This window comes from Sminthopsis crassicaudata, chromosome 1 (assembly GCF_048593235.1).
Source record: "Sminthopsis crassicaudata isolate SCR6 chromosome 1, ASM4859323v1, whole genome shotgun sequence".
Lineage (NCBI taxonomy): Eukaryota > Metazoa > Chordata > Mammalia > Dasyuromorphia > Dasyuridae > Sminthopsis > Sminthopsis crassicaudata.
The window spans coordinates 667297626-667325062 of NC_133617.1; the positions used below are offsets into that span (position 1 = coordinate 667297626).

At 38.4% G+C, this 27437-nt stretch overlaps 2 protein-coding genes across 2 annotated transcripts; both read left to right on the top strand.

The window, feature by feature from the left end:
• Positions 1-3322: 3322 nt before the first annotated feature.
• On the top strand, positions 3323-6941 carry LOC141551473 (7-alpha-hydroxycholest-4-en-3-one 12-alpha-hydroxylase-like). The gene has a single exon (XM_074283163.1). It carries the CDS (start codon positions 3419-3421, stop codon positions 4943-4945), a length of 1527 nt encoding a protein of 508 aa, XP_074139264.1. The 5' UTR covers positions 3323-3418; the 3' UTR covers positions 4946-6941.
• A 16496-nt stretch (positions 6942-23437) lies between these two features.
• On the top strand, positions 23438-26794 carry LOC141551475 (7-alpha-hydroxycholest-4-en-3-one 12-alpha-hydroxylase-like). Its single transcript, XM_074283164.1, has one exon. The coding sequence runs from the start codon at positions 23480-23482 to the stop codon at positions 25004-25006; it is 1527 nt and encodes a 508-aa protein (XP_074139265.1). The 5' UTR covers positions 23438-23479; the 3' UTR covers positions 25007-26794.
• The last annotated feature ends 643 nt before the right edge of the window (positions 26795-27437 follow it).

Consider the following 27437-nt stretch of genomic DNA (forward strand, 5'->3'; position numbering starts at 1 on the left):
CATGATTTCTCAAAGTGTCTGCCCCCAGGGAGGGGGGGGCCCAGTCTCAGCGCCCGCATTAGTGCGCAGGCACTTTCCCTAGGGTAGTAGCCCAGTAAAGACGCAGTTTTCGAGTCTGAGTCAGATGTTCCGACTTCCCAAACACCCCTGTTCAAAAAGCAAAACTGCCCTCTTGTGTAATGGTAAAGTGTCAACTAAGGGAAAAACAGGAGAACCGAGTGACCTGGTAGTGATCGAATGGTTGTACCCCTGGGTGCAAGGTGCTCATTGTAGAAAAGGAACTAACGCGGGAAGTGGGGCCTGAGATACCCGTTACGTGCCAGAATCAGGGAGTGGGAGCGCCCCTCCCCGTCACTGTGGACTCCCAGGAGCGAAGGGAAGAGATGGAAACACATCGACCAATAGTCTTGGGAATCAAGGGAATGCCCATCAATCGGTGTTCGATTGTAAGGGAATATTACTGTGCTGTAAGAAATGAGTTCAGAAAAACCTGGAAGGATTTACGTGAACTCAGGAAAAGTGATGCGAGCAGAACCAGAAAAAGATTGTATTTAGTGATAATATCGGACAAAGATCAGCTGTGAATTATTTAGTATTCTCAGCAATGCAATGATCTGAGACACTCCCAAAGGACTCGCTTCTAGTTTGAATACAGACCGAAGCACACTATTTTTCTTTCTCTTTTCCTTTCTTCCTTTTTTTTTTTTCTTGCTCTCTTTCTCTCAGTCTTTTTGCACAAAATGATTAATGTGGAAATTTTCACATAATGCACAAGTAGAACCTATATCAGATTGCTTACTGAAAAAGGAAAAGGGAAAGGAAGCAGAGGTCGGATTTGGAACTCAAACTTGTTTTAAATGAATAACAAAAATTATTTTTACTTGTAAGTAGGGAAAATGAGATATTATTTTAAAAACTCTTCCTTGATTCATCAGTCTTCTCTAGTTTGTTATTACATATCTCTTCTCTTTTTTTGAGCCAAGCTCCTTGAAAAGGTCATCTACAATAGGTGCCTCAATTCTGTTTTTCCTTCTCTTTTTAACTCCCTACAGTTTAGTTTCTGGTCTTATTAATTAGAAAAATTACAGAAAATTGTGGACTCTCACAATGAATTACAGTATTAATAAAAATTCCCATTGCTATAACACTGTAGGACTTAAAAAGTGCTTTCCTCACTGTAAAGAAGATGGGGAGCCAGAAGACTGGGCCTGAATTCTAGATTTGTTGCTGTGTGACCTGGTGCCACGTCACTGCATCTCTCAGTTTACTTATCTATAAGTTGAAGGATTTGATTAGGTCATTTTATTGGTCATTGGAGGTTTGGATATTCATCTTTTCAGCTAGGTTTGCTCCTCAAAGGTAGTTATTATCTCTGGCACTTCCTGCTTCAGGCTCAAGTCAATGCTTTAAGCAGAAGTAATTAATACTCTTTGTGAAAGGGCAGAAATCCTTAATTTAGGATTGGTAGAAGATTCTCTAATTTTGCTCCCTTGTCTGAGATTCTTCTGATATCAGTCAACAGGTGTCACAGCAGAGAAGTATAGCCTCTTGTATTCATGGCTATATTATCTTTTTACCAAGCCTTTCTGGATTGAGAAGAGGTCATCCTAGTGAGAAACATTATTCTAGTTTATAGTAAATAGCTAAATGCTCATCTCTTCCAACTAAGCCATAACCAGGAAAAGCCACACTTGTCCAATAGTTGTAAAACAGTTTTTGGAAGGCAGGGGTGGCATGTCATGGTTCCCCACTTATTAACTCAAAAGTTCTCCTGTTGGTCACTTGGTAATGAGCAGCTGAAACAGAGAACAGGAGAGTAGACTTTGTTCTTGCTGTTCAATTGTTTCAGTCACATCTGGCTCTTGCTGACCCCATTTAGGGTCTTCTTGGCAAAGATCCTAGAAGAGTTTGCCAGCACATTTTACAGATCAAGAAACTGAAGCTATTAAGTGATTTGCCTAGGATGACATAGCTCTGGCAAAGGACAAAGTTTTGGTAACTACTTTAAAAAAAAAGGATTTCACAGGCAAATCTCACATTGATATTTGTCTTTGCCTATTTTTGACGTAAAAATTGTCAACGTCCAAAAGGGCAACACCCTTACATGTGGATATGACCTCAACAAATTATCTGAGAGAAAAGGGGGAATAGAAACATGAAACTAACTCTGATACTTACTGAATCTCCTGAATGCACATCTTAGATACATTCTTCTCAATTAATTCCTCTTCTGTTTCAAGACATAGATCAAGCACCACATTTTACATGAAACCTCACAGTTGTTACTGGTCTCTCTCCTTTTGTAACTGTATATTTATTTTGTATAGAGTTATTGATGTGCTACTTTTCCTTTCCCTAAAATAGAAAGTCTTTGAGACCAGAGATTCCTTCATTTGGGTTTTTTGTATCCTCAGTGCCTAGCACAGTGGTTAGCACAGGGTTGATAACTAAACACTTGTTGTTTGCTTATTTGTTTGATTGATATTATATGAGAATTCCTTTCCAGAAATAGATCAGAAGAGATGCCTGAAGATGTTCCTCCTTCAAATCTGAAGTTCAGAGATCTTTTCCTTCTTTGTATCATAAGCATCTAATATAGGGGCTTCCATATCATGGATATTCAATAAATATGAGTTCATGATTGTAATAGAAACATTGTATCCCTTGAGGAAAAAGGAGGAAAGTTGGTTGAAACCAGGACTTTCTTCTCTCTGTGTATAGATCTAATTCCATCTGCTGCAGTGTCATTTCCTTCTTATGTCCAGCCTTTACCTGCTCCAGTGTTTCTGATCCTATTATATATTATCTCACACTCTGTGAATCAACCTAACTAGTTTTCTCTCTGTTCCTTACCCAACTATCTCCTTCCAGCAAGTCAATAAACCTTTATTAAGTATTACTTTGTTCTAGACACTGTGCAAAGCATTGGGGATGCCAAAAAGAGGCAAAAGGCAGTCCCTGACCTCAAGGAGCTTACAATTAAATAAGGGAGACAAGTTAGCAAATATGAACAACCTGAAAATGATGGTGCCCTGGACACGAGATGTGGATATGACTAAAATAAGTCAGTTACAAACCACTTATTTGTAAACCTTTGAGGTTCTCCCCTTCTACATCATTACCAGGACCCCCACAAGGTAAGTTGAAATTTAAATACAATTTTGCTTCTCTCCCTAAATATCTCCTGATATTGTTTGGTTATTCTCCCTTTGTCTATCCTCAGGCTTCCAAAAAAAGTAAAGTCATCACAACAGTTACTTTCTGGCCTAATTGTGTGTAATAATTAACCTCATACACAGGAACAGGACAAGGTTCAGGCAGAAAGTGTTTTTCCTATGCTTATAAAAGGCTCTCATCATCAAAGAGCACTTTAACTCCACCCTGAGTGGCCTGGAACGGGATCTCTTGGGTTGTAAAAATGACATTCTGGGTTTCTGTGCTCATAATCCTGGTGACCACTGTCCTGGTGGTGCTGCACAGGTTGGGAGCCTTCCGCCAGAGGAGAGTCAATGAGCCCCCTCTGGACAAAGGCCTCATCCCCTGGCTGGGCCATGCCATGGACATGTCTAAGGATGCCTCTGTTTTCTTGAAGAGGATGCAAGAACGTCATGGGGACATCTTCACTATTCATATTGCTGGCAGATACATCACCTATGTAACAGATCCTTTATCTTTTGATGCCATTCTGAAGGAGAGCAGAAGCAAGCTGGACTTTTCTGAGTTTGCATCTGATTTGGTGTTCAAAATCTTTGAGTTCCAAGTGCCAAAAAATCATAGAAGTATGATGACTAATAACAGCTCAAAGCACTTGATGGGTAATGGTTTAGTTGGTTTGACCCAGGCCATGATGGATAGCCTGCAGATCCTGATGCTAGAACCTGATGCTGGTAGGAGAGCAGGACCTCAGGAGTGGAAGCAGGAAGGGCTATTTCAATACTGCTACAATACTGTCTTTAGAGCTGGTTACCTGGCCTTGTTTGGGAATCTACCTACTAATGGCAAGAGAGACCATGCACAGGACTTGCTTCAATCCCAGAAAATCTTTGAGGAATTCAGGAAATTTGACATTCTTTTTCCTCGGATGTTTCACTCTGTGATCCTGCCCAAGGAGAAGAAAGAAATCAAGAGACTCAGATACTTCTTCTGGGATATTCTTTCTGCAAGGCAGATGCTGGAGAAGGATAATGTGAGTGGATGGATCCGTTCTATTCAGCAGCAACTGGTTGAAAATGGAGTGCCTGAGATAGGACAGAGCCAGTACAATCTGGTATTGCTTTGGGCTTCCCAGGGCAACACAGGTGTTGTGTCCTTCTGGGCCCTCCTCTTCCTTCTGAAGAATCCTGAGGCTCTGAAGGCTGTGAGGGAGGAGGCAGAAGAAGTCCTCAAGAAAATGGGGCAGGAGATGAGACCAGGTGGGGCGCCCATCACTGTTGAGTATAGAATGCTACAGCAGACCCCAGTGCTGGACAGTGTCATGGAGGAGACATTACGCCTGAAAGTTGCTCCTATCCTGACCAGGGCTGTGAAGCAGGACATGATCCTGAAAATGGACGATGGCAGGGAGTATGCTGTCCGCCAGGGGGATCTAATTTGCATGTTCCCCCATCTTTTCCTTGAGATGAATCCAGAAATCTACCCAGACCCCACTACATTCAAATATGACCGTTTCCTGAACCCTGATGGAAGCAGAAAAGTAGCTTTCTATAAGCAAGGGAGAAGGCTTAAATCACACATGTTGCCATGGGGTGGTGGCCCTTCCATCTGTCCTGGGAGGTTCTTTGCCCTCAATGAGATGAAAATGTTTGTGTTCTTGATGGTCACACAATATGACATAGAGTTAGTTGATCAGGATGTGAAGATCCCTTCAGTAAATAGGAAGCGGTTCGGAATTGGTGCCATGCAGCCAATACATGATGTCCAGTTCCGATATCGGATACGCTTCTAGCTTGATGGTGAAAACATTTGCACAAGGTCAAGGCTGCAGGGGGCTACAGACACTCTGTCCCCTCTTGACCTACCCGCTCTTTCCCCAGATTCTTTTCTCCTGTAACATGGTTTTCATCCTCACCACCCTCACTAAACTGCTCTCCACTGCACTTCCCAATAAACACCCCCAGCTGTCTTTTCTCAGACCTTTTTCATGTTTGTAATTTTTGCTATTCTTTACCATCTTTTCCTCTTACCCTTCCTTAATCTCTTTGAGTGCATCTTCTTTTGCTGATGGGCAGAAGTTGTAGAGAGATTGGTTTCACCTAAATAACAGGGTAAAAAAGTCTCTAATCCATTGAGGGTGTCCCGTGGTAAAATGGGCTGCATTGAACACAGTGGGGCCAGAGTCATAGGACAGTGTCACTGAAGGTCACCAAACAAAGATTAGCCAACTCCTTTGCAGGGATGTTGTGCAGAGGATTTTTGCTCAAGTACAAGTCAGACTAGATGGCCTCTATGGTCCCTTCCAGGCTGAGATTGTAGCAGTGAACAGCCATTTGTTTTCTTGTTTTCTGCTCCTTCTCCATCTCCTCTGCAGACTCATCCTCTTTCTTCTGCTCCTGAGCTTCCAAGGTTCTATTCTTTTTTCTCACTCTCTCTCTTGGTCATCTCTTTCACTCTCAGGCTACAGTTAGACCTTGTATTCAGATCATTCCAACTTTACTTTCCAGATCCAGATCGAGTATTGCTTCACTTCCAGTCCAGGATATGTGGTTAACTTTGGCATCTTGATGCCTCAACTATACACATCCTAGACTGAAATTATGCTTATTCCCTAAAGCTGTCTTTTTCCAACTTTTGCCTCTTTCTATTGACAACACCACCATCCTCTCAGGCACCCAGACTCTCTCCTCTCTTGTCCTCATAGCTAGTCAGTAATTTATTTCTTCTTCTTTACTCTCACATATGTCCAATCTTTTCTTTTCTTTTGGCTTTGTTATTTGAAAATATTAACTTTTAATTCTTATTTCCTACCATTATTTCCTACCCGTTTTTCTGTCTCCATTCTTTTTTTTTTCATGTACACAGAAGAACATCAGGGAGGATTCAAAATATATGACAACAAATACCAATTTAAGAAAGTATATATGTTAGTAGAAGAAATTATATTTATGTGTGTCCATCTTTACTTCCTTGTAAACTGTTCTTTTGTTTTCTGCTGTACTCCTTATTTACTTTATTCTTTTTCCCTCTTTCGCCCCCCCCCCAAAAAAAAACTCCCAAGCAGACACAGTTAAGAAAGGATGTTTTTATATATAGATATGTAGGGATATACATACACATACATACACATACAAATAGATGCACATATGTCCCTTTCATCCCCCCACTACCCCCAAGCAAGCTACAGTTAAGAAAAGCTATATTTATTCATACATATGTAGATATATACATACATAGACACACATGTACCTCAGATACACACATGTCTAACTACTAATTCTTTCATTAAATTCTGCTCTATATTTTGGCTTACTATTACTTAATCTCCCCCCACCCAAAGATTCCTCCCTTGTCTTCTCCTCTCTTGCTTCCCCATCTACCTATCCCTCTCTTATTTCTTTATAGATTTTGGAGGACACTATAACTTTCATGGCATATATGCAGTGTTTCCTACTGAATCCATTCCCTATGTGAATAGGTTTTTAGAACTATGAACCCTCTTCCCCTCTAATGCCTCTGTGTCTATTTTTCCTCTGCACCTCATTTGTATAACATGATTACTATTTTTACCTTTACTCTGCCAATCTTTCTTTTAAACTGCCTTATTGTTGATGTAAATATTAAACATAAAATATACATTTCTCATGTAAAAAAACCCAGACAATTTTTCTATGTTTAAACAATTTGTCCATGTTGAGTTGCTTAAAATTGCTCTTTGATATTGGCTCTTATATGTTACGTTTTCTGTTTAGTTTGGATTTGGTTGATAAAAAGTCCTGAAATTTGTTGAATATCTGTTTTTTTTCCTCATTGAAAATTATAGATAATTTTGCTGGATATTCTATTTTTGGCCACAGACCTAATTCTTTTCCTTGTCTACAAATGATTCCAAGGGCTGTGGTTTTTTATTGTAGTTACTGATAAGTCTTGAACAATTCTAATTGTAGCTCTAGTGTATTTGAATCTTTTTTCTTGTTTCTTATAAAATTTTCTCTTTGACCTGGGGGTTTCAGATTTTGGCAATAATATTCCTATGTGTTTTCCACAAAGGATCTTTTTGAGGTGATGACTAGTAGATTTTTTTTTCTATTTCTACCTTCCCCTTATGTTTTATCATTCCAGGACAATTTTCTAGCATTATTTCCCTATCTCAACAGTCCCTTTGATATAGGCTACAAGTTTCATTTTTTTAAAGTAACATTGTGATAACATTACTCCCCATCTTAAGGAGATCCTGTATCTCCTATTTTCTTCAATTTGACATCCAAACTTTTTCACAAAGCAGGGGCCCAACAGGCAGGGTACTATGCTTTTTTTGTTCACTTTCTTCTCCCATACATCCCCTGTATATATCATCTTTTCTCTCTGTGGAGAGAAAGTTTCTGATTATTTCATATACAGAGCTTTGCTTATGCATTGTGCAATATAAAGAACACTGGAGTTGGAATAAAAAGACCAAGCTTTAAGTCCAGCTTTTGTAACTGGATGTTTAAAGTCATTTCATCTCTATAAAGCTCAACTTTTCCATTAAATGATCTCTAATGAAGTAATCTCTAATCACTTCTAACTCTAAACCTTATGATACTCTGCCCAGAATAGCCTCTCCCATATCTCTACCTATTTAAATTTAACTCATCTTTAGATTCATGAATATGTTTTATATCCTGCCACTAATTACTATCTTCTTGAGGATGATTCCCACACTGTATCAGACAGTAAGGATTGGTCAGTATTTCCCCAGTGCTGTTTGGACAGAGGTTACCTTGACTGATGGCAACGTTTTTCTTGGTTGACTTGGTTGCTATATGTCAGATATTAGCATAGGTAGCATTATCCATTAAATCGATTCACCTAAGTTGAGAAATATTTTTTATAGCAAGTTTCTCTGAAGAAGACCTAATTTCTCCAATAAACAGAGAAATGAGTTCAATTTATAAGACTATACGTCATTCTCCAGTGGATAAATGGTCATAGGATATGAACAAGTGGTTTTCAGATGAAGAAATCAAAGTTATCTATACTCATAAGAAAAATATATCAAATAATTATTAATTAGAGAAATGCAAATTAAAAAACAACTCTGTGGTACCACCTCACATCCATCAAATGCTAATATGACAAATGAAGGTAAATGATAAATGCTAGAGGGAATATTTCTATATTGGATCCCTATAGATCCAAATTGTTATTTAAAATGTCTACATCAATTCACAATTCCAATACATTAATACACTTATTGGAATTCTGAATTGATGTAGACATTTTAGATAACAATTTGGATCTATACTCAAAAAGCTATCAAACTGTGGATATAATTTGATCCAGCAATACCACTAGTGGATCTGTATCCCAAAGATATCTAAAAAAGAGGGAAGCCAACATATTTTTACTAAAAATATTTACATCTGCTCTTTTTGTAGTGGTAAAATATTGGAAATTGGGGGGATACCCATCAGCTGGGGAATGGCTGAACAAATTGTGTACATGACAATAATAAGATACTATTATGCTATAAGAAATGACAAACAGGCTAATTTCAAAAAAAACCTGGAAAGGCTTAAAGAACCAATGCAAAACGAAGTGAGTAGAACCTGGAGACCATTGTACACAGTAACAGCAATATTGTATGAAGATCAACTGAATGACTTAGGTATTCTCAGCAATACAGTGATGTGAGACAATTCTAAAGAATTCATGATGAAAAATGCTATTCACTTCCAGAGAAAGAGTCTTTCTTTGTTCAAATCTTCTCATACAAAATAATTAATAAGGAAATGTTTGTATATGTATAACTTATATCAGATTGTTTATTGTGTCAGAGAAAGTGAGAGGGAAGGATAGAATTTGGCACTCAAAATTTGAAAAGAAAAAATAAAGCAATGACTGTTATAATTGTTTTTACATGTAGATGGGGAAAAAACTTTTAAAAAAGAATCCTCCCTTGATCCATTCAACCCCATTAGTTATCTCATATCTTCCTGTTGTTTTTTTTGCCAAGTTTCTTGAGAAGACTATCTACAATAGATGCTTTAATTACGTTTCCTTTTATTCTCTTCTTAACTCCCTACAGTCTAGATTCTGGTCTCATTATTCAAACAAAACTGCTGTTTTCAAAACTGTTAATGATGTCTTAATTGTCAAATCTAATGGCCTTTTTTCATTCCTCCTTCTTTTTGACCTTTCTGTAACCTGTGATAACTGTTGATCACCCTCTAAGTAGTTCTGCACACAAAAGGGTGGGCCTGCTGAAAGGAAGTAACTGGTCATCTGCCTGATCACTAACTTTTTTTTTTTTTGGTATTCAATTGCTTGTTTATTTTTTACATTGCTTTATGAATCATTTTGGAAGAGAAAAGGGAAAAACTATGGGAGATATTTAAAAAAACAAAACAGAAAAAAAGAAGTGTGTTGATTCATATTCAGTATCCTTAGTTTTTTTTTTTCCTAGATGCAGACAGAATTTTCTGTCCAAAGTTTACTGGGATTGCTTTGAATCACTGAACCACTGAGAAGATCCAAGTCTTTCATAGTTGATCCTCACCAATTCTTGCTGTTTTTGTATACAATATATTCCTGGTTTTGCTTGTTTTACTCAGCTTCAGTTCATCTAAAATTTTCCAGGTCTTTCTAAAGTCAGCTTGTTCATCATTCTTTATAGAACAATATGTTCCATTACATTAATATACCACAGGAAGTTCAGTCATTTCCCAATTGATGAACATCTACTCCTTTTCCAATTCTTTGCCACCACAAAAAGAGCTGCTACAAACATTTTTGCACATGTGGATCCTTTTTCATCCTTTTTTGATTTCCTTGGGATACAAACCCAATAATGGCACTCTTGGGTCAAACTGATCATTAGCTTTACACATGTAATTACTAGATAGACATATTCCTAATTTTACATTAACTGCTATTGTTATTGTTTGTCCATTCTAGAAGAGGACCTTGATATGAGGGAGATGATATCATGACATGCAAGTGGATTGGATTGAAGTGAGGAAGAACTGTGTACTTTCTCCTCTGGAGCTCTATTTGGATGTAGTGACATAATACAGAATGATTGTGATAATGTCTAGATTTAGTGAACCAAAATGAAATTAGGGTTTCTGGTGGTCAGGGAGTTAAATGATAAGGTCTTGTGGAAGATTCAGGGTTCAGGGAACCAAATGGAGAGGTTTGGCTTCCCTTCACCCCCTTGGAATTTGGCACAAGGGTAGGGAATTTTGGGGACTCCCTTCTGGCAGCACAGAAGTTCACTGTAAAGGAATTTACAGACCTGAAAACCTAGATTGATAAAAGAGGTTTATTCATAAAGTCTGGTTAGGGAAATAGGTGAGGGTAAAGAGAGGGTGGCACTGGAAAGAATATTCCAGTGGACAGAGGCTCCATGGCATAGCTGGCATCTTTGGAATCTCTGCAAAGAGAGGGTTTTAGTTTGGCTCTTTTATAATGGGAGCTTTAGCGGAAGGGAACTCATGGGTGGAGTCCCAAGTTGGCTTATAGCTGGGTTTCAGCTTGAGCTAGAATTTGAATTGAATTCAATAAGTTTTTAGGACTGAGCTGATCCCACCTAGATCATAAGGATGAAGCTGTTTGTCCCTTGGGGTGAAGTCCCTCACTGAGGCAGAGTTGAAGATTTTCTCCTTTAAGGATTTTTAGAGTTTTAGGGTCCCCTCTTCAATTGGAGATGGCCCTAAGTTAACATTCAAAACCATGAAGCATGAATTAAGACTTCCCAGGGCTTCTCCTAAGGACAGTGGTGGTGGGAGGGAAAATAGTCTAAAATTCAAGGACTGAATACCTACTGGTGGCCAATGGAAATATTTCAGCTTTTAGGAAGTCTCTGGAAGTAACTGTGAGCAACTATGATGGGAGTGTCACTTGGTGGAAACATATACTGCACTCTCTTCTTATTAATAGAATCACATCTTGCTTCCCTGTAAACTTTAGTATTCCTAGAGCATCCCAAGTATTGCATATAGCCTACATCTGTGTCACAGAAATTGCTGAGCTTCATATTAGAATTCTGAAAGAGGAATTGGGAGATAGATTTAAAAACTACTTAGTTATTCTCTAGCTACTTTTTAATTTTCAAAAGCTCAGGTGGGAAAACTGTGTAAAGGTCAAGTGACTCTGGGCCTTTTGAATAATTGGGTTGTCCTTATTAACTGACTTTACTTATTGAGCCATTCTCTCTGGGGTGTTAGTATAGTTGTATAGAAGGGATCTGGGGCTAGAATAGTGTAATGGCAATAGAATCTATTCAGTTTATCTTGAGAGTATAGGAATAAATGGATTATTCCTTAGAATAATCAGGAGCATATATTTAAGACCATCAGTAAGCATAATATGCAATAGAAATAAACTGCAACCTTTCCCAGTAAGATCAGGAGTGAAACAAGGTTGCCCACTATCACCATTACTATTCAATATAGTACTGGAAACACTAGCCTCGGCAATAAGAGCCGAGAAAGAGATTCAAGGAATTAGAGTAGGAAATGAGGAAATCAAACTCTCACTCTTTGCAGATGACATGATGGTATACTTAGAGAACCCCAAAGACTCTGCTAAAAAGCTATTAGAAATAATTCAGAATTTTAGCAAAGTGGCAGGATACAAAATAAATCCACATAAATCCTCAGCATTCTTATATATCACCAACAAAATGCAACAGCAAGAGATACAAAGAAAAATTCCATTCCAAACAAATGTTGAGAGTATAAAGTATTTGGGAATGCATCTACCAAAGAATAGTCAGGAATTATATGAGAAAAATTACAAAACACTTGCCACAAAAATAAAGTCAGATTTAAATAATTGGAAAGACATTCAGTGCTCTTGGATAGGCCGAGCGAATATAATAAAGATGACAATACTCCCCAAACTAATCTATTTATTTAGTGCTATACCAATCAGACTCCCAAGAAACTATTTTAATGACCTAGAAAAAATAACAACAAAATTCATATGGAAGAATAAAAGGTCGAGAATTGCAAGGGAACTAATGAAAAAAAAGTCAGAGGAAGGTGGTCTAAGTGTACCTGATCTAAAGCTATGTTATACAGCAGCAGTCACCAAAACCATTTGGTACTGGCTAAGAAATAGAACGGTAGATCAGTGGAACAGATTAGATACAAAGGACAAAAAAGGGTACATCTATAGCAATCTAATCTTTGACAAACCCAAAGATACCAACATTAGGGACAAAAATTCATTATTCGGAAGAAACTGTTGGGAAAACTGGAAATTAGTATGGCAGAAATTAGATATGGATCCACACTTAACACCATATACCAAGATAAGATCAAAATGGGTCCATGATTTAGGCGTAAAGAATGAGATCATAAATAGATTAGAGGAACAGAGAATAGTCTACCTATCAGACCTGTGGAAGAGGAAGGAATTTATGACCAGAGGAGAATTAGAGATCATTATTGATCACAAAATAGAAGATTTTGATTACATCAAACTAAAAAGTTTCTGTACAAACAATACTAATGCAAACAAGATTAGAAGGGAAGTAACAAATTGGGAAAATATTTTTAAAAGTAAAGGTTCTGACAAAGGTCTCATTTCCAAAATATATAGAGAACTGACCCTGATTTATAGGAAACCAAACCATTCTCCAATTGATAAATGGTCAAGGGATATGAACAGACAATTCTCAGATGATGAAATTGAAACTATTTCCACTCATATGAAAGAGTATTCCAAATCACTACTGATCAGAGAAATGCAAATTAAGACAACTCTGAGATACCACTACACACCTGTCAGATTGGCTAAGATGACAGGAACAAATAATGATGAATGTTGGAGGGGATGTGGGAAAACTGGGACACTGATACATTGTTGGTGGAGTTGTGAAAGAATCCAGCCATTCTGAAGAGCAATTTGGAACTATGCCCAAAAAGTTGTCAAACTGTGCATACTCTTTGACCCAGCATTGCTGTTATTGGGCTTATATCCCAAAGAAATACTAAGGAGTGGAAAGGGACCTGTATGTGCCAAGATGTTTGTGGCAGCTCTTTTTGTTGTAGCTAGAAACTGGAAGTTGAATGGATGTCCATCAATTGGAGAATGGTTGGGTAAATTGTGGTATATGAAGGTTATGGAATATTATTGCTCTGTAAGAAATGACCAGCAGGAGGAATACAGAGAGGCTTGGAGAGACTTAAATCAACTGTTGCTGAGTGAAATGAGCAGAACCAGAAGATCACTATACACTTCAACAACAATACTGTATGAGGATGTATTCTGATGGAAGTGGAAATCTTCAACATAAAGAAGATCCAACTCACTTCCAGTTGATCAATGATGGACAGAAATAACTACACCCAGAGAAGAAACACTGGGAAGTGAATGTAAATTGTTAGCACTACTGTCTATTTACCCAGGTTACTTATACCTTTGGAAGCTAATAATTAATGTGCAACAAGAAAATGGTATTTACACACATATATTGTATCTAGGTTATATTGTAACACATGTAAAATGTATGGGATTACCTGCCATCGGGGGGAGGGAGTGGAGGGAGGGAGGGGATAATTTGGGAAAATGAATAAAAATAAATTAATTAATTAAAAAAAAAAAAAGAGTTGGGAAACTGTAGTCCAAGGGTCAAATTTGGTTTTGAACCTTTTTCCTATGGTCCACAAGCTAAGAATAGTTTTACATTTAAATAAAATAAAACCTTATTTACAAATTGTAAAAACCTGACAGAAAGAAATAAAATGTAGAATCCATGACACCAAAAAAAAAAAAAAGTCAAAAATAAAAAAAGAATCTATTCAGTTTATCAGAGAACTTTAAGTTTTGCTTTTCTTTCTAAAACTAGTTATATTTTAAGGCAGGTGATATAAACTTCTACGCTGACTTACAGTATCAATTATAATTCCCATTACTCTAATACTTTAGGACTTTAAAAGTGCTTTCCCCACTGTAAAGAAGAGAATGCTAGATTGGGAGTCAGAAGACCTGGGTCTGAATTCTAGATTTGTTGCTTACTAGCTGTGTGACCTAGTGCCAGGTCACTGCATCTCTCTATACCTCAGTTTACTTATTTGTAAGATGAAGGATTTGATCAGGTCATTTGATTGGACTATTCCATTAGAAGTTTGGATATTCATCTTTTCAGCTGATCTTACTCTTCAAGGGCAGCTATTATTTCTGGCACTTCCTGTTTCAAGCTCACATTAATGCTCTTTGAGAAAGAGCAGTAACCCTTAATTTAGGATTGGCAGAAGATTTTAATTCTGCTCCCTTGTCTGGTTTCTCCGAGTTCTTCCTAGTCAGTGGGTATGCTATCAGGGAAGCACAGACTCTTGTATTCATGACTATGATGTCTTTTTACCAAGCCTTTCTGGATTGAGAAGAGGTCATCCTAGTGACAAACATTATTCTAGTTTATGGCAAATGGCTAAAGTCTAATCTCTGCTAGTTAAGTCATCACCAGAAAATATATATTTGTCCAACAGTTGTAAAACAGTTTTTGGAGGGCAGGAGTGGCATGTCATGGTTCCCCTCTTATTAACTCAAAAGTTCTCCTGTTGGTCATTTGGAAATGAGCATTTGAAACAGAAAACAAAAAAGCAGTCTTTACCCTTGTTGTTGTTCAGTTATTAAGGTTATGTCTGGCTTCTTGATGACACCACCTGGGATTTTTGTGACAAAGATTTTGGAATAATAAACCAGCACATTTTACTGTTGTGGCCATGTTTTAAGAGCTCATGGCATATGAGCCCTTTAATCTCAGAGGAAAGATGAATGAAGTGGGGACTTCTAGGATATGAAAAGAGCTCAGCTTGTGGACAGTAGACAATCCCCAATCACCATTCAGAGAAGCAGCTTATGGGTATTGGGTATGCATGGTTTCCACCAATGGGAGGAGAGCCAATCCAGCAATTCAGCAGCTTACTCACAGGTGAGAAGCCCTGTTCAGGCATCCCTGTTCATGTACCCACTGGCTGTGACCTTCCGACTCACCAATTCCCACGATGATAAATTAATGCTTCTTGCTCAACAAGGGCATTTCTGAAACATGGCAGAAAACTTATTGTGCATCAAGGGATGAGGTGGCCTCGGTACTCCCTCTATGCAGGGTGCCATAATTCAGCAATTCCCTCCTTTTATCTTTTAGATAAAGTCCTTTCTTGAGCTGCAACCTCTTTGATATTATTGAATGGGCACTTCACAAATAGCATGAGGGGGTAGGCAGTAATAATCATTGCTCCTGAGTTTTATTACTGTGATTGTCCCTTGGCATCTAAAGCTGCATACCTATTCCTCCATTCTTGATTTATATCTGCCCCTATTTGAACTTTCATTCCCCAGATTGGTTTCGGGGCCCCAGCACCACTAAGATGCTCAAAGTATAACTTTATGCTTGCTCCTGGAGCAAGCTGAGTGGCAATCAACTGCTCTAAAAATTCTGTCATCCAGAATACTGCCTGGCCTGGAGTCAACACTGTCCATGTGAGTGCTTTCCAATGATTGGGGTACAAAATTTCCCATAACATTGTTTCAAGTTGTAACATATGAATTGAGTCCTTAAGCTGGGTTAGAACTTTAAAGGGAAGTGGTTCATGTCTGCGTCTTCTCTGCCCTGGGTTAAAAGGGACATCTTCCTCTATAACAGGATATAATTCTTCCTACCTCTACGTGTCTTTTCCTTGATCTCTAGCCAGCTGCAAAATTTTTTGAAGTGAAGATAAAGAATATAACTGATTACCTTTTGCTTTTTATCCGCTAAGTGTCACTGAGTTCTTTGTTTTATATTTCCATTCCTGCTTTTCCTCAGTTCTTATTTCATTTTTTTTACATTAGGAGAACCTTTGAAAGTCTGTAGGTCTAGATAGACCCAAAAATAAGGCGGGGCTGAAGGTGGTGGTAGTGAGGGAGGCTATATATTATCATCCTGCTCAGGCTCAAGAGAGGGATATCTACTGCTAAGAAATGGACCTGTCTGTGCTCTGACTGTAAATTGTAAATTTCCTGACCTCCTTTTCTGGTTCTGATTTCAGACTTAGTTTAATGGGCATTTGTTCATTAAAAGCAGTGAGCAATTTACCAAAAATAATCCATCTATCACAATTATAACAGCTCTCTTCAGGTATCCATGGAGAAATTTTGTAAGCAATATCCAGGAATTTCCTAAGGTCTCCTAATTGAATTATGTACCCCTGATTTTCTAAACATTTATATATATAGTCCTGACATATGTTTCCCTGTCTGAAGGAAGTAGGATGTTTATTTTCTGCCCCATTAGGTTACTGAACCACTATCCTCAGCACTCTGCCTGATCTGGAACCAGAGCAGCTTGGTGGGCTCTCCCTTTGGAATCCTCAATAGAGGTTGTCTTGACCACGTAGTAGAGCTTGACTGAAAAGTAGTTGCTCTGGCACCCTTCAAAGTTCTGTTCGGGCACCAGTTGTTATGGCTATCTTTTAAGAGCTCATGGCCTCAGTTTACTTGTTCCCATAATCACAAATCAGTGTTCCTTCCTCAATAAAGGCATTTCTGCAATGTGGCAGAAAACTTACTGTGCATCAGGGGTTGAGGTGGCCTCGATACTGCCTCTTAGCAGAATGCTATACCCTTGCATTTTACAGATCAGGAAACTGAAGCAAACGACATTAAGTGGTTTGCCTGGGATGATGCAGCTCTGGCTAAGGGCAACATTTTGGCAATTACTTTTTTCATAGGCAAATCTCACGTTGAGATTTGTATGTGCCTCTTTTTGCTTATAAGATTGTCAAAATTTGAAAGGGCAACTCTTTTATACTTCAAAATGACTACAACAAATTATCTGAGGGAAAACTGGGAAAAGAAATATTGAAGCTGACTCTTAATTTCACCACTAATTGCCCATGGAGTGCATAATTGCAAAACCTATTCCTATACCATGTGTTCTGCTTCTTCCTGTGTTTTAAGCCTATAGCTTTACAGATTTCCACAACAGATCTCCACCATGCTTTTGGAATGATTCTCAGTTTTTAGCAACATTAAAAGGCACTCTTCCCTACTGTAGCTCTTCTGGAAAAACTACAACAACAACAACTCCAAATGGAGGTAGAACAGATATCTCTTTTTTTTTATATGCCAGACTAGAGAAATGAATTGTGGGGGCACTTTTAAAAGGCATAAGGAAAATAGAAAACTGAGGGCTCAAAAAATGTCTACCCTCATGTTTCCTAGCTTACCTGAGTTTTGATAATACTTTACCCCAGTCATTTCAAGGAGAATCTCAAAAGCCCAGTTATAAAAGAATCATTATGCTTTTTCCTGGTATATTTGTGGAAATATTGATTGGTTGTTGTCCTTTGTTCTCTAAGAAGACTAAAATAACATTACTACGTTAGGATCAAGATACAGTGTATCTGACTGGATCTGATTAAACAATATGAACTTGGAATGCTCAACCAACAAGTCAGGCATGAATAATGCCTGTAAACATTAAACTCTTTTGAGTTACCTTAATTCTGCTTTTCTCATAGAGCACAATGCCTTTTTTGATGTAGGTACCATACTGGGTGGTCATTTGTCAAGTGTCTCCCAAGTCATGCAATCAATTACAAAGTTCTTAAAAAAGACCTTGAAAGTGTCCTTGTATGACTTCTGACCACCATGTGAGCACCTTCCTTAGGTGAGTTGTCCATAAGGTAATCTTTTAGGCAAATGTATGTTTGACATTTGAAGGATGTGGCCAGCCCATCAGAGTTGTATTCTCTGCAATAGAGTTTTCCTTTTTTTATTATCTAAATTTTTAAAATTTTTACAAAATAAGAAAAAAAAAGAATAGAAAAAAGAAAAGAAAACAAACCAAACCAAAATAGAACATTGTTATGTACCTAGCAGAACATCAAAGAGGATTCAAAATATATAATAATAAATTTCCATTTCAAGAAAGCATGCATAATAATAGAAGAAATTATATACATGAGTGTCCATCTTTTCTTTGTTTCCTTTTAGATTTTGTTCTCTGCTGTGCACATTTTTAACTTTATTCTTTTACCCCCCTTTCGTCCTCTCCATTTTCTTGAAGCTGGCTAAGTTAAGCACAGATATATTTATATATACACACATAGAGATATACACACACATATAAACATTAACATTCACTGACAGACTCACATCTATATACACACATGCATAGAGCTACATGCATACATACCTACATATAATCAGACACATACACAAATATATATACACACATTTATGTAAACACGCATCTAAAATAATATTAGTATGGGTGACATATAATACAGATTTATCTCTTGATTGAATCTTTCAAATTTGACTTTATTTAAAATCAATAATTACTAGCCCTACTTTTTTTTTCTAATCAGTTCTACTCCTGATCCTTGTTTCATTGTTTATGTATATCTTTTTTTTTCTCCTATCCCTGATCTACTTTAATTCTGTTCCTTAACTTGTCCTGCAATCCTTAACCTCCTTCCACACCCCTTGTCTTTCTTTCCCTCCATCCATCCCTAGGACCTTATTTCTCTGTATATTTTGGAGGGTGCTATACCCTTCCTGATGTATATGTAGTGTTGCCTATTTAACCCATCCCTGATGTGAGCAGGTTTTCAGAACCTTTCTCCCCTCTCTAATGTTTCTGTGTCTATTCTTCTTCTGCACCTCATTTGTATAACATAATTACTATTTTTACCTTAATTCTGACTCAGTCTTTTGAGCTACCCAATTGCTTATGTCAATCTTAAACAGATGGTATACATTTCCATCTGAAACCATAAACAAGTTGCCCATATTAAGTTCCTTAAAATTTATTTTTGATATTGGCCCTTATATATTGTAATTTTTTTTTAATTGAGTTCAGATTTGGTTGAAAAAAGACCTGAAAATCTACAAGTTTGATGAAGGTCTATTTTTTTATTCAATATAATAGATAATTTTGTTGGATATGATATTTTTGACCACAGGCCTAATTCTTTTGATTACTAGTATATATGAATCCAGAAGCTGTAGTCTTTTATTATAGCTGCTGTTAAGTCCTGTACAATTCTTTTATTTATTTGTTTATTGCTGTGGCAATTGGGATTAAGTAACTTGCCCAGGGTCACACTGCTAGGAAATGTTGAGTGTCTGAGACCAGATTTGAATTCTAGTTCTCCTGACTTTAGGGATGGTACTCTAGCCACTTTCACCTAGCTACCCCAAGTTCTGTACAATTCTAATTGTAGCTCCAGCATATGTGAATTTTTTCTTGTTTCTTATCAGATTATCTCTTTGATTTGGGGTTTTTGAAAATTTGACAATAATATTTCTGTGTTTTCCACAAAGGATTTCTTTGAGGTAGTGAACAATGGGTTTTTCTATTTCTATTTTCCTGTCACGTTCTATCATACCAGAACAATTTTCTTGAATTATTTCTTGTATTATTGTGTCAAGGTCCTTTTTTTGGTCATTACTTTCAGGCAGTCCAATTATTCCTATATTATCTCTTTTTGATCTGTTCTCTCCAGGGATCTGGCCTGGAGGCATTTGCACTTCACACTGGTTAATAACTAGTCTGGGGTCTTTAGATCTTCTTGGGTTGTGTAGGAGGATCCAAGTCTTCTTGATCTTACACCAGTCTATGTTCTCTCTGAAACTCAAATTTGTTCTGTTTGTGGGGCAAATCTAGAGAGCTTGAAATTTACTTATCTACTCTGACATCTTCCCAGAATCCTCCCTGCAACAGATTTTCAATACTTGATAATTTAGCTCAAGAAAAGACCTTAGGGTCAAGTACCTTATCCTGTCAGGTGGTCTTGAGTATCTTCCTAAGGCAATTCAAATAGAAACAGTTCAGTGATATGGCACTAGTAAGACTGTCCAGGTTTCACAGGCATATCAACAGTGAGTTCAGCACAATGTCTCTATAGAACTTCAGTTTGGTAGTTAGTCTAAAACTACCCATACCAATGACTACCTATACCAATAAGTGAAAACATTGGTTTTTTTCTAAAACCTTTTCTCTAGTTTGTTGTTCCCTTGCAGAGAAAAAGCTTCTACTAATTGTACTAACAGTCAAGTTCAGATGACATATATTTTGGGAAGTGGCAACAAATTAAGTCATCTGGAGCGTTCAGACATCAAGCAGATGTACTAAGAAGAACTAACTCAGGACTTGAGTGAAAACAGCATTTCCTTTCACTCATATCTTTTTTATTTACTCCAAGGGCAAACTTTCTGAATAAGGTGAATTCAGGTAGACACTAATTCAATTATAAAAATTAATACAGCATGAAATCCATTCCATTGTAAAATCAATACAGTAGAAGTCAGAGGTCATATTCGTTATCTTTTCATAGTATTCTTTTTTAAGGGATGGTGAGATGATCACTTAGATAGGGTGTTATAGAAATATTCCTGCTGAGGTGTGTACTGAATACCCTGAGAAGTGTCTCCTAAAGGTGGGACTTTAAGAGAGGGCTCCAATAGACAGGGGGATGTATATCACAGGAAAGTGGCTCAAATTGTTGTTCTGATACTCAGTGTCTTTGTGATCTTATGCAAATCACTTCTCTCTATCCTCCTTATGAGTCATGTGGTTCAAATGTATACAGATCCACGTACATGTGCACATTACCTACATAAGCCACACACCTGCATGTATGCATGCACATAGCAACTTTAGGCATTCACAGGCCACAATTTATCCAGCCATTTCTTTTTTTTTTTTTTTTTTTTTAGTTTAGAAAAACATGTTTTATTGCACTCTGAATCATTCTTCCATAAAATCCCTTTTCTTTTTTTTTTTTTTTTTAATTTTTTTTATTATATATATATATATATTTTATAATATTATCCATTGTATTCATTTTTCCAAATTACCCCCCCTCCCTTATTCCCTCCCCCCGACGACAGGCAATACCATACATTTTACATGTGTTACAATATAGTCTAAGTACAATACATGTGTGTGAATATCATTTTCTTGTTGCACAATAAACATTAGAATCCGAAGGTACATGCAACCTGGGCAGACAGATATTAGTGCTAACAATTTACATTCCCCTCCCAGTGTTTCTTCTCTGGGTGTATCTACCTCTGTCCATCATTGATCAACTGGAAGTGAGTTGGATCTTCTTTATGTTGAAGATTTCCACTTCCATCAGAATACATCCTCATACAGTATCGTTGTTGAAGTATACAGTGATCTTCTGGTTCTGCTCATTTCACTCAGCATCAGTTGATTTAAGTCTCTCCAACCCTCTCTGTATTCCTCCTGCTGGTCATTTCTTACTGAGCAATAATATTCCATAACTTTCATATACCACAATTTGCCCAACCATTCTCCAACTGATGGACATCCATTCATCTTCCAGTTTCTAGCTACAACAAAAAGAGCTGCCACAAACATTTTGGCACATATATGTCTCTTTCCGCTCTTTAGTATTTCTTTGGGATATAATCCCAGTAGTAGCGCTGCTGGGTCAAAGGGTATGCACAGTTTGATAACTTTTTGGGCATAATTCCAGATTGCTCTCCAGAATGTATCCAGCCATTTCTCACTCTCCAGGCTCTCGCTTTGTTTCTTGAATTGTACTACCATAATAATGCTGCAACGAAGATTTTGGAAGGCTAGAAACATTTCTTTCTGACTTTAGCATCCTTAGTAATAATTATAATCATAACTCATCTTTATATAGTATTATTCTCTGCTAATATCCTCTTTCATCATAGGTGTGAATCTTGTGGAACTATAGTAAGTACCAAGTACAAGTACTGAATTAGAGAACTGTTAAGCACCATGCTAAACAACCATTGTCTCTATCAATTCCACTGACTTAGCACCTTGTTTCAAGTTCTGGCCCATAACATGTCTTTCTCATGAAAGTTTTCATCTATCTTTTCACTACCCCCAAGACATTGAAAAATTTCCTCTCCAAATAGAGTCTATTAGGGAGTAGCATTAGCATGGGCTGGGAAGTAATGCCCAGGTAGGTGTGTGTGTGTGTGTGTGTGTGTGTGTGTGTGTGTGTGTGTGTGTGTATGTGTGTGTGTGTGGTGTCTCCTGAGAAAACATGTTCCCTCTACATAATATCAGGGCATCTTAAAGTCAATAAATCTCAATAAATCTCCTTGGTTGCCCTATTTGGCCAATTGCCTATTTCTAGTGCTGGACTTATGGACTGAACTACTCACAGAATGTTTCACCCAATGATGCCTTTATACAGCATACTAGTCATTGTTATTCTGATATTACTGGAAAAGGAAATGGCCAACCAGTCCAATATCTTTTCCAAGAAAACTCCAAATGGAGTCCCCCAAATGAAAAGACTCAACTACTACCACAAATGCTTCTTATATGCAAATGTTTTAAGTTTCTCTAACCTCAGTCTCCCCCACATTATCATCTTCATAAAAATGAGAGGGTTTATAAAGAGTCTCAAAGATTCTTTCTGGCTTTGACCTTGTTTGTTCTGTGTTCTAAATTTCCCTGCATCTCCAGCAGGGGTGTACCTGGAAGATGTTAAGGCTATGACTGATTGTTGCTGTCAATCCAAGGAAAACTCTGGGACCCCTTCTCTGTTCTGACTAGCAATCTCTAATCATTTCTTGCCCCCAAAGTAAACTTCTTGGAATCCCTGCTGTGAACAGCAGTCTCTAACTTCCCCACATTTCTGCATCCCCTCCCTTCCTGTTATTCTGTTGATCCTAGAAGGATCCCTGACTAGGAGCACAGTCAGAGACTAGAAGCTGCCTAAACTGATCCTGCTTTCTTGAAATGTGCTATCACCCTGTGATAAATAACATGTGATCCACCTTCTGTTCCATGTAGCTTCTGAGACATCTGAGTATATATATAACCTGTTTTTGGAAATGCCTTCACTGAACTTTCCTCTGTGGGTCATACAAGTCATTGATCTGTATTTGATCAATTTTTTTTTAACCCTTACTGAATGCCTTACTTTATCTCTTGATTAGCTTTTCAATCTGGTTTTTATAGAAGTGTGACACTGTCTACATAGGATTCCAATTATTTGTACTTTCTGATTCTCAAAATGTTTTTGGCAGAAAACCCAAAGAAAACTACAGTTTAAACACATTTTTGGTTTCCATCCTCACATATGTCCTGGTAGTGTGGAACTGTTCTGTCTTTGTCTATTCTCAGATCTCTGAAAACAGTGAACTCAGCACAACAGTTGCTTTCTGACCTAATTCCATATAATTAACTTCTTGTTCCCACTTAGCCGCAGGGCAAGGTACAGGCAGAAAGGATCTTTCCTATGCTTATAAAAGTCTCTCATCAGCAGAAAGCTTTCACTTTTTCTTGAGAGGCCTGAGAACACAGATCTCTTATGCTGTAGTGATGGCATTCTTGGCTTCTGTGCTCATAGTTCTGGTGACCACTGTCCTGGTGGTGCTGTACAGGTTGGGAGCCCTCCGCCAGAGGAGAATCAATGAGCCTCCTCTGGACAAAGGCCTCATCCCCTGGTTGGGCCATGCCATGGACATATCTAAGGATGCCTCCAGTTTCCTGAAGAGGATGCAAGAACGTCATGGGGAGATCTTCACTGTTCAGATGGTTGGCAGATACGTTACTTTTGTCACAGATCCCTTCTCTTTTGATGTCATCCTGAAGGAGAGCAGAAGCAGACTGGACTCTTCCAATTTGATATCTGATTTGATATTTAAAGTTTTTGAATTCCAAGGACAGGAATGCCATGGAAATATCATGCACAATTCTACCCCAAAGCACTTGATGGGTAATGGTTTAGTTGGTTTGACCCAGGCCATGATGGATAGCCTGCAGATCCTGATGCTAGAACCTGATGCTGGTAGGAGAGCAGGACCTCAGGAGTGGAAGCAGGAAGGGCTATTTCAATACTGCTACAATACTGTCTTTAGAGCTGGTTACCTGGCCTTGTTTGGGAATCTATCTACTAACGGCAAGAGAGACCATGCACAGGACTTGCTTCAATCCCAGAAAGTCTTTGAGGAATTCAGGAACCTTGACACTCTCTTTCCCCGGGTGTTTTACTCTGTGCTTCTACCCAAGGAGAAAGAGGAAATGAGGAGACTCAGACATTTCTTCTGGGATATTCTCTCTCCCTGGCACATCTTGGAGAGGGATAATGTAAGTGCATGGATCCGTTCTGCTCAGGAGCAGCAGGTTGAAGAGGGAGTGCCTGAGAAAACACAGAGCCAGTTTAATCTATTAATGCTCTGGGTTTCCCAGGGCAACACAGGTGTTGTGTCCTTCTGGGCCCTCCTCTTTCTCCTGAAGAATCCTGAGGCTCTGAAGGCTGTGAGGGAGGAGGCAGAAGGAGTCCTCAGGAAAATGGGGCAGGAGAGGAGACCAGGTGGGATGCCCATCAGTGTTGAGTATAGAATGCTACAGCAGACCCCAGTGCTGGACAGTGTCATGGAGGAGACATTACGCCTGGTGGTTACTCCTTTCCTCACCAGGACTGTGAAGGAGGACTTGATCCTGAAAATGGATGATGGCAGGGAATATGCCCTCCGCCAGGGAGATGAAGTGTCCATCTTTCCCTACCTTTTCCTCCACAGGGACCCAGAAATCTACCCAGACCCCACTACATTCAAATATGACCGTTTCCTGAATCCTGATGGCAGCAGAAAGATAGTTTTCTACAAGCAAGGGAGAAAGATCAAGCCACACATGTTGCAGTGGGGTGCCGGCATCACTGTCTGTCCTGGGAGGTTCTTTGCCCTTAATGAAATGAAAATGTTTGTGTTCTTGATGGTCACACAATATGACATAGAATTAGTTGATCAGGATGTGAAGATCCCTTCAGTAAATAGGAAGCGGTTCGGAATTGGTGCCATGCAGCCAATACATGATGTCCAGTTCCGATATCGGATATGCTTCTAGCTTGATGGTGAAAACATTTGCACAAGATCAAGGCTACAGTGGGGTACACTCACTCTCTCCCCTCTTAAATCACCCGCTCTTTCCCCAGATTCTTCTCTCCTGTAATATGGCTCTCATCCTCACCACCCTCACTAAACTGCTCTCCACTGCACTTCCCAATCAATACTCCAGTTGTCTTGTCTCAGACCTCTTTCATGTTTGTAGCTTTTACCACTCTTGACTAAACCTTCCTTCTGAAGACTTTCTTTTCCCTCATGTGCCTTTCTGACCCTTCCTTAATCTCTTTGAGTGCATCTTCTTTTGCTGATGGGCAGAAGTTGTAGAGAGATTGGTTTCACCTGAATAATAGGGTAAAAAGCCTCCAAACTATTGGGGCTTCATTGAACACAATGGAGCTAGGGTGGTGGGGCAGTTTCACTGAGGGTCAGTAATCAAAAATTGGCCAACTGGGGCAGCTAGGTGGTGCTGTGGATAGAGGACCAGCTCTGAATTCAGGAGTACCTGAGTTCAAATATGATTTGAGACACTTAATACTTTCCAGTTGTGTGACCCTGGGCAAGATCACTTAACTCCAATTACCTCAGGGAAAAAAAGAAAAAAAGATTGGCCAACTTCTTTGTAGGCATGTTGTGCAAGGGATTCCTGCTCAAGCACAAGTCTGACTAGATGGCCTCTATGGTCTCCTCCAGGCTGAGATTGTAGCAGTGAACAGCCATTTGTAGGACATCTTGTTTTCTGTGACCCTGTTCTCTGTCTGAGTGCTCCTTCTCTGTTTCCTCTGCAAGCTCCTCCTCTTTCTCCTGCCCCTAAGCTCCCAAAGTTCTTTTTTGGCCCTTCTATTCTTTCTTTTCAATCTCTCCCTTGATCATCTCTTTCACTCCCAGGCTACAGTTAGACCTTGTATTCAGATCATTCCAACTTTACTTTTCAGATCAAGCTGTTGGTTCCCTTCCAGTCTAGGATGTGTGACTACCTTTGTATAGTTGCATCTTATGTCCCAACTATACAGATCCTAGACTGAAATCATCCTTATTTCCCCAAAGCTGAGTCCTTTCCTCTTTCTGTTGTTGACATCACCATTCTTCCAGTCACCCAGACTTTTAAGTGTTTGTTTTATTTTTACTTCCAACAGAGGCTATGTCCTCATAGCCAGTTAATAATTGATTTCTTCTTCAAACTCTCTCAAATCTCTTTATCTTTTTTTATTTACTTCCTCATGAAGCTCTGGCTGTGTGGGGCTTCACTTCTCATCTGGATTGTTGCTATGCTTTCTTTCCCAGCCTCCCGGTCCCAACAGTCCCATTAATAAATTACAAGACTTATCACCCTAAAATAATACTCTGATAATATTATTGCCTAGTTTAAAAAAATATCCTGCACTTCCTACTACCTGTAGGATAAGGTCCAAGCTCCTTAACCCTGTGGTTAAAACCCCCAACGGGCAGGCTCCACCCTTCCTCTCTCACCTTTTTCTCTCTTAGATTTCTCATAAATCCTAATTTTTTCCTCACAATGGACCGTTTACAATTTGTCTAAGATGTTCTGATTTATTTCATATGCCAATCTTTATTTATGCATGCTATATTATTAAGAACCTTGAAGTTGGAATCCAAGTCCCACATTTGTTATTGTAAATGAATTAGAGTCATTTTACCTCATAAAGCTAACTTCCTGTTCCACAAAATGAGAGTCTGATTTGGTGATCTTTAATCCTTTCCAACTCTATATCTCATGATACACTGCCAGAATACTCTCCTCCTTATTTATACTTATTAAAATTTAACCCAGCTTTAGGCTCATGTATGTTTTATATTCCACCATTTGTTTTACCTCCTAGAGGGTGCCTCCCAAAATGTAACAAAATAAAGATTGTTTGCTATTTCTTCAGCATTTTTTAGACAGAGGATGCCTTGATAACCATAGGTTTTTTGGTTGGTTGGCTGCTGTATGCTTGGAAAAACATATTAGTATAGCTCACAGGGCCACTCAATTTTTCTAGCAGGTGTCTGTGATAAAGTTCACTTTTCTCAAATATATAAAGAACTGTGTCTAATTTATAAGAATAAAAGCCATTCCCAAATTGACCAATAGTCAAAGAATATGAACGGGTTATTTTCAGAGAAAAGCAGTTATTGACAAACAAAAAACTATCAATAGGCATAGTGCTCTAAGTCACCATTGATTAGAGATATGTAAATTAAAACAACTTGGAGCTACCTCCTCACATCTGGAAGATTTATTAACATGACAGAAAAGGGAAATGGCACACATTGGAGAGGATGTGGGAAAACTGGGCTAGTAAATGCACCCTTGATGAAGTTGTGAATAAATTCAATCATTCTAAAGAGCAATTTGAAATTCTGCCCTAAGGGCTATCAAACTATTATAACCTTTGATCCAGCAATACTAAGTCTCTATTCCAAAGAGATTC